General features: G+C 35.9%; 3 protein-coding genes across 3 annotated transcripts; 2 read left to right on the top strand and 1 right to left on the bottom strand.

Moving 5' to 3' along the window:
* Positions 1-1,981: 1,981 nt before the first annotated feature.
* On the top strand, positions 1,982-4,261 carry LOC127251808 (transcription factor bHLH35-like). The gene is made up of 4 exons (XM_051275682.1): positions 1,982-2,341; positions 2,427-2,741; positions 2,839-3,009; positions 4,023-4,261. The coding sequence occupies exons 1-4, from the start codon at positions 2,105-2,107 to the stop codon at positions 4,110-4,112; spliced, it is 813 nt and encodes a 270-aa protein (XP_051131639.1). The 5' UTR covers positions 1,982-2,104; the 3' UTR covers positions 4,113-4,261.
* Positions 4,262-6,533: 2,272 nt separating this feature from the next.
* On the bottom strand, positions 6,534-10,692 carry LOC127252044 (RNA-binding KH domain-containing protein PEPPER). The gene is made up of 6 exons (XM_051276041.1): positions 10,268-10,692; positions 8,189-8,447; positions 7,675-7,823; positions 7,341-7,595; positions 7,049-7,243; positions 6,534-6,955 (listed from the first exon to the last, which is right to left on the bottom strand). Exons 1-6 carry the CDS (start codon positions 10,613-10,615, stop codon positions 6,788-6,790), a joined length of 1,374 nt encoding a protein of 457 aa, XP_051131998.1. The 5' UTR covers positions 10,616-10,692; the 3' UTR covers positions 6,534-6,787.
* Positions 10,693-10,967: 275 nt separating this feature from the next.
* Positions 10,968-16,022, top strand: LOC127251868 (dihydrolipoyllysine-residue succinyltransferase component of 2-oxoglutarate dehydrogenase complex 2, mitochondrial-like). Its single transcript, XM_051275778.1, has 15 exons — positions 10,968-11,126; positions 11,336-11,407; positions 11,554-11,625; positions 12,070-12,130; positions 12,216-12,243; positions 12,648-12,715; positions 13,211-13,288; positions 13,385-13,440; positions 13,705-13,749; positions 13,868-14,137; positions 14,223-14,317; positions 14,753-14,843; positions 14,923-15,033; positions 15,265-15,459; positions 15,549-16,022. The coding sequence occupies exons 2-15, from the start codon at positions 11,357-11,359 to the stop codon at positions 15,738-15,740; spliced, it is 1,413 nt and encodes a 470-aa protein (XP_051131735.1). The 5' UTR covers positions 10,968-11,126; positions 11,336-11,356; the 3' UTR covers positions 15,741-16,022.
* Positions 16,023-17,928: the final 1,906 nt, after the last annotated feature.

Below are 17,928 nucleotides of genomic sequence, written 5' to 3'. Positions count from 1 at the left end.
GCATGGCAACAAAGGTGTTTTACAATTTGATTTGAAATTTTAATTTTGATTTTTTTTATTTAGAAAACAATTTAGATATTATATTTTATATAAAAAAAATACTACTCCTTCCGTCCCAAACACCCTGCAACATTTTCTTTTTGGTATGTCACAAACACCATGCAACATTTCCAAAATAAGAAATAATTAATTATACTTAATCTCTACCCCACACTTTATCCCCTCACATCATCCAAATAAAAAAATAAAATATATATTTCTCTCTCCATCACATCATCCAATTTCTAAATTATCCTACTTAATACTACCCACCTAAAAACCCGTGTCAAAAGTAAATATTGCACCTTGTTTGGGACGGAGGCCGTATATTTTTATAAAAAATTTGTAATAATAATAATAAATAAATAACTAAAAAAACATAGTCCATTATGTCACTACTTAAATGGATTACATAAATAACACATTTTGTTTAGTCCATTATGTCACTACTTAAATGGATTACATAAATAACACATTTTGTTTTGTTTTTGTAGTTAAATTCATCCTCAAATTGCACTTTAATCATTGCCACTTTTGAAATTCTGAATACATAATTAATTCCGCATACATTCAGCCACTAAAATGTTAAATGCACATGCTTGAGCGTGTCAGTGTCATCATCTATACAATTCGTATGACTAAATATATTACGTGATGACGTCACACTTCAAAAATTAAATACTTTACCAAATTTTCTTCCGATTAAATACATACCTTTGTGTTGAGGACTCCCGTTTGCGGGATATCTAACTAATGGCTTAGTCTCCCTAACAAGTTCGAGCTTTTAGGTGAGACGGTCATTAGTTTCCGACATGGTATCAGAGCCTAGGCTAGGTCTCGAGTTCGAGTCCTGCCTGTCCCCATTTATGGCATATGCATATGCAAGTTTCGCAGACCCACGGGCGTGTTCATTAGTTTCCGACACTTTGAAAATCTCGTATTTTCAAGAACGTGTTTAAATAATAATAAAAAAAAGAGAGTATTATTTAAATAAAAAAGTATATATATATTTCTAAACTTAATTCAAACATAAAAGATTCACGCGGGGAAACACTTGAAGTCTTGAAACGATGTCGTGTTGAGTCAACACGCAGGCCCAAACCCTTGATTTATAGACATTCAGAAAGTTTTAATTTCAATATTTAATTTAAACAATATAATATAAAAAACAGCATACAGAAAAACCTGTAACTCGTAAATTCGTCGTGTGTGAAAACCTCAGCCCGCAAACGCAAACACAAACACATCAATCAATATCGTACAAATAAAAAAAAAAAAAAAACATCAATCAATGTGACGTTACATTTTTGTAATAATACTACAAATTAGTATATTACTTACTAAAGAAATTAAAACGGAAATCACTTCCCACACATTTGTTCCGCAAAAATTTTTTTTTTAAAAAAAATAGTATATTTGTAATGAAATTTCGTTTTAAAGTTAACTTAGTTAACGTAATTTCATATCTAATTTTTTTTTTTCTAATATAATTAAAAATCGAACAAAATAAATTTAAAAACCCAAAAACTTGGTTACAAATTTGATAATCTTTTGTAGTGTCCTACTTTCACACAAAACTACTGACCTTGCATTTTCTTGTAACAATAATGCTAGTACATTATTATTATTATTATTATTAAATAGTTGTCGGAAAGTCTGGGGAAAGCATAGACATATATTTCATGGGATCCTTTATTTTAAAAAAAATAAATTATATTTCTTTATCCTTACACACATAATATGTATATATACACATTATGCATATATATATATATATATATATATATATAGGCAAAGGCATTGGGCGTGAAGAATACGATGCGAGGGAGGGTGGACGCGGAATTGTGGAGTGGGGATTTGACGGTCAGGAGGGGAGAATGAAGGCCCAATGGGAATCCGCCACGTGTGAAACGAACAAACCTGTCCTGTCCAATCATGTCTGTCGTCTCCCTCTGTCCACTTAGTATAAATAAAAGCCCAACGCTCAAATGGGCGCACTTTCCCCTTACCTTCGATAATCTTTTCTCTTCACGTACAGTAGAGACAGCCACATACAGTAACAGAAATGGACAACAACATCAGTGATGAATACCAAAACTACTGGGAAACAAACATGTTCCTCCAGACAGAGGAGCTCGACTGCAGCTACTTCGAAGACGCCATCTCCGGCTACTACGACTCCAGCTCCCCCGACGGCACGCAATCTCCGGCATCCAAAAACATCGTCTCCGAAAGGAACAGGAGGAAGAAGCTCAACGACAGGCTCTATGCCCTCAGAGCTGTCGTCCCCAACATCACCAAGGTATCCATCGATATCTCATCTCATCTCCTCCTCTTACAATTAACCTGATTCCTCATTCATTCGTTCATCCGCTAAAATTCCTCAGATGGACAAGGCCTCCATAATTAAGGATGCAATAGAGTACATCCAGACGCTGCACGAGGAGGAGAGGAGAGTCCAGGCAGAGATATCCGAGCTGGAGTTGCTTAATGCCCGAGGACTTTCCAACTCCAACACTACTGGGGGTGGGGGTGGGGGTGGGGGTGGGGGGGTCTTCGACTTCGAGCAGGAGGCAGCCACTGTGTTTACCTCCAAGCCTAAAAGGACAAGAATGGATTACAACTCCTATCATCCTTCTTCTGCTGTTGCTGCTGCCTCCAGATCAGGGATGATGCCATTTTCCCCCATTGAAGTTCTCGAGGTTTCTTTCTCAATTACTTCTCTTTTCAGACAACCAACAAACAAACAGTCACATGTATATGATTTGAATATTGGATTGGATTCAATTGTTTCTGCAGCTGAGAGTTTCGAATATGGGGGAGAAGACATTGGTGGTGAGCTTGACCTGCAGCAAGAGAACAGACACAATGGTGAAGCTCTGTGAGATCTTCGAGGCTCTCAACCTCAAGATTATTACAGCTAACATCACTGCTGTTTCTGGGAGGCTTCTCAAGACTGTCTTCCTCGAGGTAATTCATTCATTTAACATCCATCCATACACACACACACAGGCACACATACTCTGCTGTTCTTGAGACAAGCAAAAACTTTTACCATAACCGAACAAACAATCATTGTTGTAAAAAGGGCAAGAAGTTGAAGCAGTAAAATACATAAAATATAAGGCCGATAGATGACAGAATTATTATTAAAAAAAATGGAAATTAAACAGTGGTAACGTTAGCCGACAACTGAGGACATTAAACAGTAGTAACGTTAGACTACCAGCCATATAATTTATTACAGGTATTTAATATGCATGTGGTTTGCATTTTTATTTCATTTCACCTGTGCCAATTGCATTAATGTACAAGGGGCTAACAAACATTACATTATTACTAGTATTTTATTTGTGTTCAGATTTGAATTATTATTATTATTATTATTATTATTATTTTTCCTATTTTCCTCCCACTTGTGGGATGATCCATATATAGCCTGCCATCGGGCATGTATACACATATATGATTGGTTCCTTTCACCTTTCACTTTTTCTTTAATCAGCACAGAGAATAACTTGAAACGTTGTCCAATAATCATACGCTGATATTACTTAAAATAAAAGGCAAAAACAATATCTATTTGTCTTGCATACATTATTACTATTTCTAAAATGATAGATGAAATATTTTCAATAGTCGTCATGTCAACTTCTTAAAAAAAAAAAAAAAGGAATCATTGAGACTTCTTATTTCTATACATACACGGATGATAGCTCTATTATTATTAATATTATCGTTATTATTTTAAGAAAAAACTTCATCTTGACTGATGTTTTTAAAATCCCATAAATAGATTTCTGTGGTCCACTCAAGATAGCTCTTATAATAATTGTATTCATGACTAATTAATTAATTAATTAATATATTGCTTCTTGTCAAGATAATTGATCTAAAGATTTTAATGGGATCTGTCAGCTACAATTATTGGATTTGCTACTCTGCTCATTCAATAGTTTAACATTCTTGCAATACACTTTCAGGCTGATGAAGAAGAAAAGGAAGTATTGAGATTAAAGATAGAATCTGCCATTGCAGCTCTGAATGATCCAGACAGCCCAATGAGTGCATAATCTTCACTACAAGAGGAAAAAGATTCTACTTAATAGAGATCTGATTTTGTCTTTGTTTTTTCCCCTGCCTTGTCTGTATAATCATCAATCATTTAGTCTTGTTTGTTTAGTCAAAAAAGTTTCCCAAATAAAATAAATGGTTTCTTCTACTTGTTCTAGATCTTAACCCTTTGAGCACTTGATGGCTTCTATTATTATATTTCTAGGATTCTTTAAATACACTAATTAATGATCAGGTTGTTGTTCTGATTCCAGACAATACAGTATTTTTTAATGCTTATGGGTTGCTTTCCCTCACTAATTCTTACTTATTATTCAACTAATTAGGAAAGATACAAGTTTTCAAACCATAATACAGCCACCATTTAAACAGTAACCTCTATCTTCTTCAATGTGACTAAGCACCAAATCAAAATTTAGATGCATCTACCAAAATTTGTTCCACTCCCACATAATGGAAATCAGAGAGATAAATAATTAATCAAAATCAGAGGTAGACATGCTTTTCATTGTCAAAGAAACTGTAGAGGTAGACATGCATATGATAAAAGACAAATGCAGCCATGGAAAATATCTCAAGCAAAATATGAAATTTCAAGGAAGCAGTTGATTTTCCCAAGGTGTTCAAAGCATGTGCTTTTTATGAAATATAATAGAATTTTCAGACATTCAAATAACTATTCGAGCATGGCACAATTCTGCCATAGCACCCTTTGTGGCGACAACTTGAACCATAACAATTCAAAAGAAGATGCAAAAAAGTCACACTAAATTCACACTGATATGTATTAAGCCAATTCCAAGAAACTGCTGAGAAAAAAAGAGGAAAAACGAAACTGCTAAAGCTAAACTAGTTAACACATTGAGGACGAAGCACTAAAACAAAGTCATCCACTTATATATAATATTCATCCAAAACCTTTTCAAGTCTTTGCATTATCAATTCTTGGAAACATCAATTTGCATGTAGCAGAAAATATGAATCCAACAGAAGTTGCAGAAAGTAATTTAACAATCAAGTTCATCTGACATTTTCCAGAAAAGCAGTGATAAGAGCAATTTAACAGTGCCTCAGTTATAATCTCATCAATATGATAGGCATTAGATGATCCCCAAAATTTCTACTTTTGAGTTCCCCTAAACGCCAAAACACAGTCCTTGTTGGCATAATAAATAAATAAATGGCAACTGCTGCTTTCACTACTATTAAATTAAATAGCTGATACATCAACCTTCTTTTAATAATCTTAACTAATGCACTACTCAGATCCTTTGTATGATTTCAGGCCTTAGTGGGTTTACTTCACTCTACTTTAATTGTACTAGAAAGACAGCAAGAGATACAGTGGAGTTGGTAAACCTTCACGGGCAAATCATGTTCTAAGAATGAAAGTTAAATTATGTCTACCTAAAGACAATGGAGTGGGTTTGTGCGCGACCTCAATTGTCCTCGTCAAATATTTTGTTCCTGGTGTTTGTATTGCCCTCATTTTTCTAATACAATTGTGATTTAAAGGCAATGATTATCTAAATTGTGCGTTAGTGTTATAACTTACACTAAATCTTCTCTGCACTGCGTCAATCCTATTTTCTAACAAAAGTTTCAATGTTACAAGAATTATGGCAAAAAAAACAACACTAAAGATCTCCACTCATCACTAAATTTTTGCTCACTTTTCTTGGCTATACCTTCCTGGACATTCGATTCTTGACATTAAAGATAACGCATTGATACAATTAGTAGTAAAAATCAAATGTAAAATCTAGGAAAGAAACAAAAGACGTGTAATATCTTCATCAACGTTGTACATCTCCGCTCAAAATGTAAGACAGCGATGGAACTCGCAAAACAGGGACCAGTAAAACTTTCATTCTGTCTGTATACATTACACTGGTAATCCATCTAACCGCACGAATGTTCTACACTGGTAGTTTAATTCGCATCGACTAAGAATTTTGAAACAGTTTAAAAAAAAAAGAGTTTATCACCAGAAGCAACGACGAATGTTCTTAACACAAACCCTAAAACAAAACGCGAACATTGGCAGAGGGGCCAAAGAAATGCACATTGCAAATAATTGGAATTAACAGACAACTGACAAAAAACACGTCACACAGATCCAATTTTGCAAATAGATTACAAAAGCAGTTACAGTGCAGAAAGACATTACATAAACTTACGTCACCGGCGGCTACGAGAGAGATTCCGGCGAGAATGGCAGCATACCCCGAGGAGATCAATACAATTACACCAGGCACGCGACGAGTATTTTCGCCATACTTCAAGAGTATACATATATATATATATATATATCAGATTATTTATATATATTATATGTACACACACATTAGATGTTCTTAATCTAGATATCTACCAAGTATGAAATTTAGCAACGACTCAAAAAGAAGATCGTGGAAACCTTAAACAAGAATTGAGTTCTTTGTGAGGATTATTGAAATAATTTCCAATATAGTACACACAGAGACTAAAACAATAAAACAGGAAAACTATTGCATTAGAGCAGAGCTGCTAAAAACAATAAAACAAAAGCAACACACATAGGGTGATGATCAACGACCGTGCTTCATCGGGGTCAGGTCACTTTACAGATTAGAATCTGGCACAGAACACAGAGAAAAACATTGCCCCAGGTTTCTTCATCCTATAGAACAAATTACATCCTAAAGCTACTATATCCTGAGCCGTAGCCACCGTAAGGTTGTCCTGAAAATGACGATGATGGAAAAGAGCTCATGCCTAACTGCGAGTATGAGGGCCTCGAACTGGAATCCAGCTTCCCGTATCTGTCGGTAGGCGGTTCTCTGTGGCCGCTAGTGAATTCCTGCACAACATACACCCAAGTAACGATTCCTCAACGTGTTTTATATAGGACTACGGCAAGACAGGTGGTAAAACAGGTAGACACCTTGCTTACCTGAATAAGCTGCTGAGCAGCCTGAACTTGTGAGGAGGTGCCTTTGATTTCCACAGTTATTTCCTCAGGGAGGCCTCTACTTTCTTGCACAGTAAGAATGGCACCACTGGTGCGTCGGATGTATTCAATGTTTGCTCCTTGAACACCGATAATGTCCTCTGCATAAGCCAGAGGTATTTGCATGGTCTGGGCAATCTGCACAGAGGCAACAAATGTTAACATGTTAATGGGAAGAGAGTGTGTTACCTTCACGAAATCAAATAAAGAATTGCAGTTCAACATGTATACAAACCTGAGTTACAACCGGGCCACCAGTGCGTCCTATTCCTGAGGTTCGAGAACCAAGTCCATGATCTGGTGCATACAAAGAAAGTCTAGAAGATGGGATATGTGATTCAATCTCCCTTTCGTGGTCATGAAAGAGAGGATTCCTTTTCACTGGAACAGGGTAATCAGTGCCTAGCGAGGACTTTGGAGCAGCATGCATCAATGTCTTATCAGACCAGGGGTCTGCTGGTCGTTCTTCAGTGGGTGGTGCATTACTGTACTGTTAAAGAAGAAAAACTCATATATCACACTAGGTTCACGACTTTGAAGAACATTAAATTATTTAAGAACACACTTACGCTCTTCTCAAATAGGGGAAGTACAGTCTGATCTACCAAAAATTTTCTCAGGTGTCCCAATACAGCTTCCAGAGCCTTAATGACCTTAAGACCTTCTCCTTGTAACTCAACAATTCTTTCATCAGGGGTAGCATACGCTGACAATTCATCTGATTAAAAAAAACAAAAACCTCATAAATGTAATGCCTCTTTCATCATAAGGGTTGGGATTTGATCTCCATGGGACACAACAGTGTGAAAAAAATATAATAAATAAAAAAAAGTTCTAAAAAAAGAAAATCTACAAACGATATGATTTAATTTTCCCACATAACAGTTACTTGGGCTTTATATAAGTCTATATAACTTCAAGCTTCCACTGAACAAGATGTGTTATTAAGAAAATATAACATGAAAATTTCAAATTCTGCAGGAGAAAATAGCAACAGAAGAGTAACTGCTTATTCGGGCAAGCAACATCACATTTCAAGTTCTCCACAATGTAAACAAGATTATGAGTGAGTTGCTATTATACCATTTGGAAGCACCCGGACAGAAGCATTGGTGTTTTCCTGAATAGATTTAATCAAGGAGCCTTGTTTCCCTATTAAGCTTATGGCCTGTGTTGATGCCACCAAGAAACGAATAGAACAGAATGCAGTTCCAGAAGTAGCAATAGATGAGGCATCACCATCATTCTCAGGTAGTGCATTAACACGCTTGAAGATTCTTATTGCAGCATCTACTGCCGGTGGCAAGGCTGCTTCTGGATCTTCTTTCCCATATATCAAAACCTGACATATAGGCAGTTTGACAGTTCAGTAAAGTGCAAAATATATCCCAAAACAAGGCAGTAGAAGAAAATTGCAAGCAATGGTAACTAGAACAGAATCATCTTTTTAGTAAAAAAGCTAGACAATAGCAGACCCTTGGGTGTTTAATCAATGGACAAAAACTGAAGCACAGCCATTTTTTAATCAGTATCATCTTCCAGGCCCATAGGAATGTGCCTAATTCAGGAAAAAGTAATTAGTCAACTTCAATTGGCTCAGAATAAGAAATTCATCCTATACAGACATAGAGGACATATCCCTTATCATGTAGCATGATAGGAAAAATGGCTTCTATCTCATAGAAGATATAGCCAATCATAATTGATTGAGTGAAGGTTGTAGCATTCTTGCACCTATAGAACAGTGTAACATAAGACATTGAATTCAACAGCATTTGATATGTTAGCTTCACAATTATTTAATTTCTATTCATCTAGCTATTAGCATTCACCTGATAGGAAGCCTATCAAAGTTGATAAAATAATCAGACAAATCATAAGTACACATTTGTTGAAATACATTCGAAAGCACTTCAGTATTAGCATCATGAGGTGATGAACTCAAAATGTGTTAATTATAAACTACGGCATCTCAGAAACTTAATCTGGCATCATGTAACAACCCTTCCCCATATAGCATGTAACACTGGAAATATTGATTGACAAGTTACTCTATTTGCATGCACCTCTCTATTTGAGAGAATGCATATGAAAGAAATACACGGACATGTAGTCTCACCTAGCAGGTGTTAAAAATTGCAAAAACAGAGGAAACAAAAGAATTGGTATTGTGGTTGAAAAAAATTCATATCAACAGTCCAGTTGTAACCTGACATGGTACTGGAGGCAAGAAAAGAGAGGACCAACCAACCACCAGTTGCAATGATTGAAATGGAGCAAATACAAAAGAAAAACACTAGAGAACACTTGGAAATTACTACTGATATTTAAGCAGACCAGAACAAGAGAACTCAGCCAACATTAAAAATACTGAGATTTGTCATAATCACACTTTTTCTCCTTCCACGTTGTAAGTAAATAATCACATCATAAGACTGCTTCAATAACAAGTTTTAGACTAAACCCGAGAGGCAGGAATTAATTTTGACCCTATCATTTATAATTACTGCTCAAGCAGGGTAAATTCCAAGAGATCGTTGTAAACAAAAGAGATAACAGGATTTAGAAAAATTTTCATCATAAATGTAAGTTCTTTCCCTCCAGGCTGAGAAAAGAACAACAGAAGTGCCAATTACAAATATTATAAAACACTTCATGAGATAAGTTAATGTCAATATCGTTACAATCTGCAACTGCATTATCATGAACCAAGTGTTTTTGGAGAATCAATGCTGAAATCTAAATTACCTATTAAAATCTATATGATGGAATCAAAAACATAATTATTTAACATGAAATATTATTCTTGCTGTCAAAGGAAAAAAAAAATTGTCCAGAACTAATAAGGCAAACGTAACAGCTAAATACTAAGAAAAGAGATTGATAAAATAGAGTATAGATTAAACAATTTAGACTAAACACGATGAGCTAGCCCGAGGTCGGAAAATAACTTCGATTTTACTTAGAAAATGTAAAAACCCTAAAAGAAATTTACTTTGCCGCAATCTAGAACTGAAAACTGAAGGACTTAAAGTTGAAGCCTGGGAAAATCATAACGAAGCTCCTAAGTTTAATTATAACTCAAATCCGAAACGAAAGAGAATTAGACAACCCCAACATGCTCATGTGTAAGTAGATAGATGAAAAGAGAGGGCAAATTACAATTCGATCGAGAGAGGTGACTGGGCCATCGAGCACTCGAACCCTAGCTCGTGTCTCCTCAACAAGCTTCTTAATGAGATCTCCCTTCCGCCCAATAATGCCACCCACTTTCAGCACCGGCACAATTACCCGAAACACAGTGTATCCCGGCCAACCCGGCCACTTGGGCTTATCTTCCACCAATCCTTCCTTCACATCAGCCTTCGTTGTATCGGCAGCACCGGGAGCCCCCGCCCCCTCCTCCGCTTCCACCTTCTCCTCCGCCCCCGCCTCCTCGCCTTTAGCTTCCGTCTCAGCCCCAAGTGGTTGCTCGTCTCCGTTGGCTGCCGGTAACTGCGTGGAGGCCATTTCGCGCGACGATTTTCCGCCTTTTCCCGAGATTCGAAGCGCGAGGGTTTGGACACACCGAACAGCAAATGTAAGGGCGAAAAGGGTTTTAACTCCAATTAAAAATAAATAAAATTATAATAATAATAAACAAAAAATTAAGGAGAGAAGAATAAAATATAACTAACTACGCTTACCATACGAACGCGGCCTTAGATATAGCCCAAGTCCCAGTAAAGGCCCAAATATAAGCCCATAATTTATAAAATGGGCCTGCCCATTTGAGCCCAATTAAGCGTTGATTAACACTTGGCGGCCCTTAATGTGTGACGTGACCCGAGCCCAAAGCATTTATTCTTCCTGTGACCTGACATTAGAAGTGGAGCTCATCATCTCCTCTCCTCTCCTTCGATCATTAAAAGTCAATATTCAATAGTTTTCTGGAAGGGCACCGATCCGCCTGGTTGCTTGGAATTGTATTTCGCCTTTTTGGCGCATTCGGACTTTTCTTCTCGCTGCAATCAAACCCTAGGTCGGATTAGCTGTTCGATTTCGCCATTGTTTTTAATTTTATGTATATATATTTTGCGGTTTTATTTTCTCCAGATCTGTAATTAGTGGCCTGCGGTTCGTTTGTTTGAATTGTTTTGTTTATTTCGGAAATTTGTCCGTTTTTTGTTGCCATTTCTTTTTGGTTGTATTGTAATCGTCTTCGAAACGAATAACGTGTTTGTTTTGCAGCTGTAGTAGATCAACGACGTGATGTTGGGCGTTTTCAGGCGGAAGGCTGCTTCGTGCGCTTCATCTGCTTGGGTAATTTCTTCATTTTTATGTTTTCGGTGATTTTTCGTGAAGCCACTTTTGCATATTTACATTTCTTATGTAGATATTGGTCGTTTATTGCATTTGTTTTGAAAAGCTCTTATGTGCAATAAGGGATTCATTTGTTTCTTTTTTAGGTGTATGGGAGAGTGGATAAGCTCAAACCTGCAGTTTCTGCGTTGCGAGCGAGTTCTGCAGTCTCTGAAGAGGTAGTTATTGCTGTTCTTGTTTTCTGCGTACACAATCGGAGAGCATTTCCATGCAGACACAAAGATATACTACATAGTTTTGTGTTTTTGTATATGGTATAATTAGTTAATTTGAAATTCTGGCGGGTGAATTAAGTGATTATTTCATATTTTTGAAAGATAGCTGGCGCACACAATGGGACAAAGCTCAGATGATGATTACAATGGATCTTTGTAATATGTCCTAGGTACTCTGTAATCCTCAGAAAGCATTAAAACGTATAAAAATTTGTCCCAAGTTGTCCTGTTTTTACAGCTGATCTATAAGATGATTGTTCTAGTAGATGAGTGCGGTTAAGATGTAAGGATGTATATCTGTTTGTTGTCCTGAGAATGCACTTTTTTTATGGTTGATTTATATTATTCATCAATGTCATTTTCCCTTATATCTGCTATTATTAACAGATCACACATTACACCAGACAATTTTACAATGTTCGAATGATATGTCACGTTCCATTGGCTGGTAGGGTATCTTGTTTTCTCCTTTGTATAACATAAAACCACTTTAAATGTGTTTTGTGGTTGATTAGTTCTTTGTTATGTCACAGGACGCATGATGACTCTGCTGCCAAAGAGGTGAGCTCCATCACCATCTGTGGTTCTTATAGAAGAGTCCATATTAAGATGAAAATTGGTTTCACAAATTCTAACTATATATAACCAATACAAAATATTCAACAAAAATAGTTGAGGCTGTACATATTAATTTAATTGATTTGTTTTAGTTAGAACTTATGCTTTGTTTCTTTTTTATTTTTTTTTCCTTTTTTTTTTTAAAAAATAACTAGCAAGGTCAGGCTATAAGAAAATACTCTTTCTTCCATTGGTCTTATTATCGTGTGAAGGCTTTGTTACCTAAATTTATAGATATGCCTTATCACAGTGATTAGTTGATGTTAAGTATTCGATGTCTGACATATTTCTATTAGTATTCCACATCAATTTATAAGATTCAATTTAGAATTTTGGGCTATTTGTAGGGAACTGGTGGGGTGTCTTCAGCATGATGCCAGTGTGCAGATTTGGAGCAGATCATTCAGTTCTAACGGTACCACTTCAATTTACTACCTGATTTTGTTTAAACTGTGTTCTTATAATTGTTCCAGGAATATAAGAAACATAGAACCTGTATTAAATTCTGTTTCATTTATTGTGTACAACTCAAATCTATTATTAACCAAAAAAAATGCAGGGAAATACATTAAAAAAAATACCCTTCATGAAGTAAACAGCTAATTTTTTTACAGGAAAGTCACATAAAAGTTGAATGCGTGAACTAGAAAATTTTGCATATGTGATTGACATGATATTTTGCTGATATGGTAACAATACTAGAAGCATTTATCTTGTGTTCGTCAATGCATGTTTGACTGTAGTTGTTAAGGACATTTATTACAGTGTAGGTTAACATATGATGGCCAAAATTAGGATGAATTTTTACTATGAAAGGCATGCTTGGAGACAGAATATCTGCTTAAGCATTTTGTGGTTGTATAAGTGTATTCTGCTTATAACTTGCCCTCCTCCATTGATGCACAAACAGATGGTGATGTTTTTGAAGCTGTTGTCCCTTTTATGGGTGAATCTATAACTGATGGCACCTTGGCAACATTCTTGAAAAGTACGTCCCTAAAAGACCTGGTCATCATCCATTCAAGCAATCACGATTGTTGATTAACCTCTTGCTTTTGTTTGTAATGCTCGTTGGTCTGAGTAGAACCTGGCGACAGAGTAGAAGTTGATGAGCCAATAGCCCAAATTGAAACAGATAAGGTATGGAAATTTTGGATACTTTTGGAGTGTATGCATTAACTTCTCCATGTACTATGATTTCAATTCTGAGAGGTGCTCCTGAAATTTCAGAGTGAATCTTCTCTTTCTCACTTGTAAACAATGAATAGGCCTGATGTCTTAGTATGTGGTGTGAAACATTACATAATTTGCCCACAGGATTGCTACTGAAAGTATTATTTGATATCTAAACTCGTTTTTCTGGTTACCTGACTAACAACTGGCATTTTGGTTGCTGTTTACCAGGTGACTATTGATGTCAACAGCCCTGAGGCAGGTGTGATCAAGGAGGTACAATGTTTTAGAATCAGACTGAACTGGTTTCTCTATTCATGTTCTTTAATAGCTTCTTGTGCTGTTGTTTATGTTCTGATTTTTAATTTTAATTTTCATCTTTGTTGTGCAATAGTTCATAGCTAAGGAAGGAGATACTGTGGAACCTGGCACCAAGGTTGCTATTATATCAAGATCTGGTGAAGGTGCTACCCATGTTGCACCCTCTGATGCTAAAACATCTACAAAAACTTCTTCGCCTCCTGCTGAAGAGAAAAAGGAGAAGCCTGCACCTAAAGTTGAAAAAGCCCCAATTGTTGAGAAGCCCAAGGGAAGTCCTCCTCCTCCTCCTCCGAAACCATCAGCTGCAGAACCCCAACTACCCCCCAAAGATAGAGAAAGACGAGTAAGTTCAAAGTTTGATATATCACAATTACAATTTTGTTATTATTTTTGTATGTCATACATAAGAACCTGCTTTGCTGTGATAGGTTCCAATGACAAGACTAAGGAAGAGAGTTGCAACTAGACTGAAGGATTCTCAGAACACCTTTGCATTGTTGACAACATTTAATGAAGTTGATATGTAAGTTCGCATCTATGTTGCCTGTCTTTTATTTTCTTTTCCCCTAAACCTGGGTAATGAGTATCTGTGCTAGATATTCAAAATTTCACCTTATTTCTAATGATCAAGTAATGACTGGATGAAGCTTTAAAATCATGATATTTCTCATTTCAAAAACTGAAAAAGAGCAAGAAAAAATTTCATCCATGATAGGCTATAACTTCACCAAATTGGTTCTACTGGTTTCCTCAGTCATGACATTGGTTTTTGCTTAGTTATTATGATTGGAATCTGTTTAGCACACAAACTGATTAACTTTGTAATTAAGCCAGTTGGAGTTATATACAGTAATTCTGCCTGCTATTCAACATTGCATACTGGTTGATGTGTTTACTGCATCTATGTAAATTCTATCTGGTAAAATTCTGACATTGGCCATTCTAATTCTGGTAATAGGACCAATTTGATGAAGCTACGATCCGATTACAAGGATACATTTGTTGAAAAACATGGAGTGAAGCTAGGACTGATGTCTGGATTTGTAAAAGTATGCCACCATCTATTTTCAAGGTTTTTTATTACTCACAATTGGTTTTACTCTGGACTCAGCACTCCTGAATTTTCAGGCAGCTATCAGTGCACTTCAGAAGCAGCCAATAGTAAATGCAGTCATTGATGGGGACGACATCATCTATAGGGACTACGTAGATATTAGCATAGCTGTTGGCACCCCCAAGGCAAGAGTTTCACCTCATTACTTTTTGCTATTGTTGGTTGATCAAACTGATTGGATTCAAAATTTTCCATGCAACCCATACATACATATTAGAGTTGCCATATTTTTCAAAATTCGATTCTATGTAGAACTAGTGTTTCTTATAAGTCAAAGGACATCTAACTTGTTAGAGTTTGGGACTATGCATCGGATATAAGAAGGCTCACAGAATCTCTCATTTGATGTTGATTAGGGTCTGGTTGTTCCAGTTCTTCGCAATGCTGAGGCCATGAATTTTGCCGAGGTTGAAAAGGAGATCAACAATCTAGCTAAGAAGGCCAATGATGGCTCCATATCGATTGATGAGATGGCCGGGGGAACGTTCACCATTTCCAACGGCGGTGTCTATGGAAGTCTTTTGAGCACTCCCATCATCAACCCTCCTCAGGTTTGTTCGATTCTGGCTTTTAGCTGCACGTTTCCATTATCCTACATATATTCTTCCTCCGGAATTAATCCCATCGCATAAAATTACAGTCTGCCATCCTGGGAATGCACTCAATAGTGAACCGTCCCATGGTTGTTGGAGGTAACATCGTCTCGAGGCCTATGATGTACATTGCTCTGACGTACGACCACAGGCTGATCGACGGGAGAGAGGCAGTGTTCTTCCTGCGAAGGATCAAAGACGTGGTGGAAGATCCTCGCCGACTGCTGTTGGACGTATGAAGATCAGCGATCATCTCCCCTCTCAAGCTGGTGACGCCCAGCCCCCTTTCATGCGTGATTATTTATTTCCCATATAATCGAGTTGGAACGAGCACCCAGTTTCCCCATGGGTGAGAAAATAAATTCACAGTACTTAACAAGTTTTGTAGTTCTTGTTCATTCTGGTATTTTTTTTGTGTTTTTCCCCGGACACCGGATCGCCTGTTTGATGTAGCTTTCCCAAAGCCGAATTGCTTTGACAACTCTGGACACATCGACAAGAAAAAAAAACAACATTATACATACACATATATATGTATGTATCCTATTCTTCTTCCTACATACAGTGTCATAATTTGCAGCTTAGAGTAAAAACAAATCTGAAGAATATGAGCAAGTGATGGGTGTTGCAGATGAAACCATTCCTTTAGAGCATGGAGGCTTGTCTTTCAGAATTGGGCAATTTAACACATATATATATATATTTAAAATCCTTTTTATATTTTATTTAAAACCCATATTCTACTAGTAGTTTCAATAACAGAAACAGGAACTTTGTCACTATTGGTATGTATGTATGCCTCTGATATTGACCCTTTTTAATTAATAATGCACCCAAGGTTTAGTTTTAATTTGGAACCATGATTAAAGGGGGTTTGTAATTAATTGAATTTGTGATCCAGAATGAATTATTTCTACAATTTAGGGCTATCCAAAATCAAAGGCCACAAAAATCCCAACCCCATGAGATAAGGCAATCCCAATGCTTACAAAATCTAAGAGACAGCAACTTTTCTGGCCTCAGATTACATTTTTAAATTCTACATACTTCATTTGTCTCATTGCACTGTTTCATATCTTCAACTCAGACACTCCTATTTCAATATTTTATTTTTTTATTTTAGGAATTACTGTTACTTTTCCATTGCTAAAATAAATTTTTATTATAATTACTTGTGAGATTATGCTGTAATTTTTGTTCCCTTTTTTTTTTCCCACTAAATTAGGTACTATAAATGTCTAAGTGTAATTTTTTTGTGTTGATAATATGTTAGATAGGTGTGTGTATGTATGTACATATATACATATAATTATGATGTGTAAAAGATGTTGAAAGATTGGAGATATTTTTTAAAATATCTTACTCCAATCAACCTTAAACCCCAACAAAACAAAAAAGAAAAACCCTGATGTATTGTATCCAGAACCATGTAAAATAAATAAATTATATGATGTCGTCTGGTTGGGATATTATTTTTAACTCATGGGCCCACAATTTACTTATTTATTTATTTTAATATGATACGAAACACACAAAAAAAAAATGTCAACTAGTGGTAGATTTTGAAAGTAAGTGAATAGAGATATACATGTATAATATTATTAATTTTATAATTTAAATTTGTTGCGTGTCAAAAATCTATAAATTTGCCATCCATTTTTGTTTCGGGTCAAAAGTAAATACTAAAATGTAAACAAACCCTAAGTCAAGAATTAAACTTACAAATTTCTCCATATCCACAATTTCAAAATATCATATTTGAGGCCCTCCAAAAAAATATATATATTATTTATTAAAAAAAAAAAGGGGTGTCCGAAGCAATGTTTAAAGGAAAAAGCAAAATGCAATAAAAACCAAAATACATACAAATTTATTCTAATCACAATTCAATGAACAAAAATAGACTAACGTGTAATTACTCAGTTCCACACAGAAAGGCCCACGCGAAAATAATAATAAATCATTGTTCTGATCCAGACCAAAAATCCACCAACCAATAAAGAGCAGTCCACGTCATCATGGGAAATCTAGGCAACCAATGGTGTCCCTCCACGTCAGCAGATAAGGGCACTTTTTCCATCATTGAAATTCCTGAAGTTGTAAGGATTAAATAAAGATAATAAAATAAAAAAGAGAGAGATAAAGAATGGGTACTTTTTACCTATTGCCAAAATAGAACAAAATTCAATCAAGAAATCTATCTCTGCTCTGCCCTGCCCTGCCCATCATTGGGCATTGGACTCCTCCACAAATTTACCCTTTTACCCTTCTAAAATTGGAAAGAAATTTGATGTTAAAAAAAAAAAAAATTGAATTATTTCTTGTTGTGACACAACATATTGAAGATGCCTTTGAGAATTTAGCTCCCATTTATGGAACTATTTGAGTGCAGAGGAGGGTCAACCTCAAAAGGGTATTATTATTATT

Source organism: Andrographis paniculata, unplaced genomic scaffold, assembly GCF_009805555.1.
Source record: "Andrographis paniculata isolate CXL003 unplaced genomic scaffold, ASM980555v1 Contig45END, whole genome shotgun sequence".
Taxonomy (NCBI): Eukaryota; Viridiplantae; Streptophyta; class Magnoliopsida; order Lamiales; family Acanthaceae; genus Andrographis; species Andrographis paniculata.
The sequence above is the reverse complement of the archived record's forward strand: the minus strand, read 5'-3'. Positions and strand labels throughout refer to the sequence as shown.

Bases quoted from the DNA above. Each gene is read 5' to 3' on its own strand.
- LOC127252044 (XM_051276041.1), bottom strand. From the start codon at position 10,615: ATGGCCTCCACGCAGTTACCGGCAGCCAACGGAGACGAGCAACCACTT. The intron at 8,448-10,267 runs GTAATTTGCCCT...CCTATATGTCAG, and splicing joins TCACCTCTCTCGATCGAATT to GTTTTGATATATGGGAAAGA. The intron at 7,596-7,674 runs GTAAGTGTGTTC...CTTCTTTAACAG, and splicing joins TTCCCCTATTTGAGAAGAGC to TACAGTAATGCACCACCCAC.
- LOC127251868 (XM_051275778.1), top strand. From the start codon at position 11,357: ATGTTGGGCGTTTTCAGGCGGAAGGCTGCTTCGTGCGCTTCATCTGCT. The intron at 11,408-11,553 runs GTAATTTCTTCA...TTTCTTTTTTAG, and splicing joins CGTGCGCTTCATCTGCTTGG to GTGTATGGGAGAGTGGATAA. The intron at 12,131-12,215 runs GTAGGGTATCTT...GTTATGTCACAG, and splicing joins ATGTCACGTTCCATTGGCTG to GACGCATGATGACTCTGCTG.
- LOC127251808 (XM_051275682.1), top strand. From the start codon at position 2,105: ATGGACAACAACATCAGTGATGAATACCAAAACTACTGGGAAACAAAC. The intron at 2,342-2,426 runs GTATCCATCGAT...AAAATTCCTCAG, and splicing joins TCGTCCCCAACATCACCAAG to ATGGACAAGGCCTCCATAAT. The intron at 2,742-2,838 runs GTTTCTTTCTCA...TTGTTTCTGCAG, and splicing joins CCCCCATTGAAGTTCTCGAG to CTGAGAGTTTCGAATATGGG.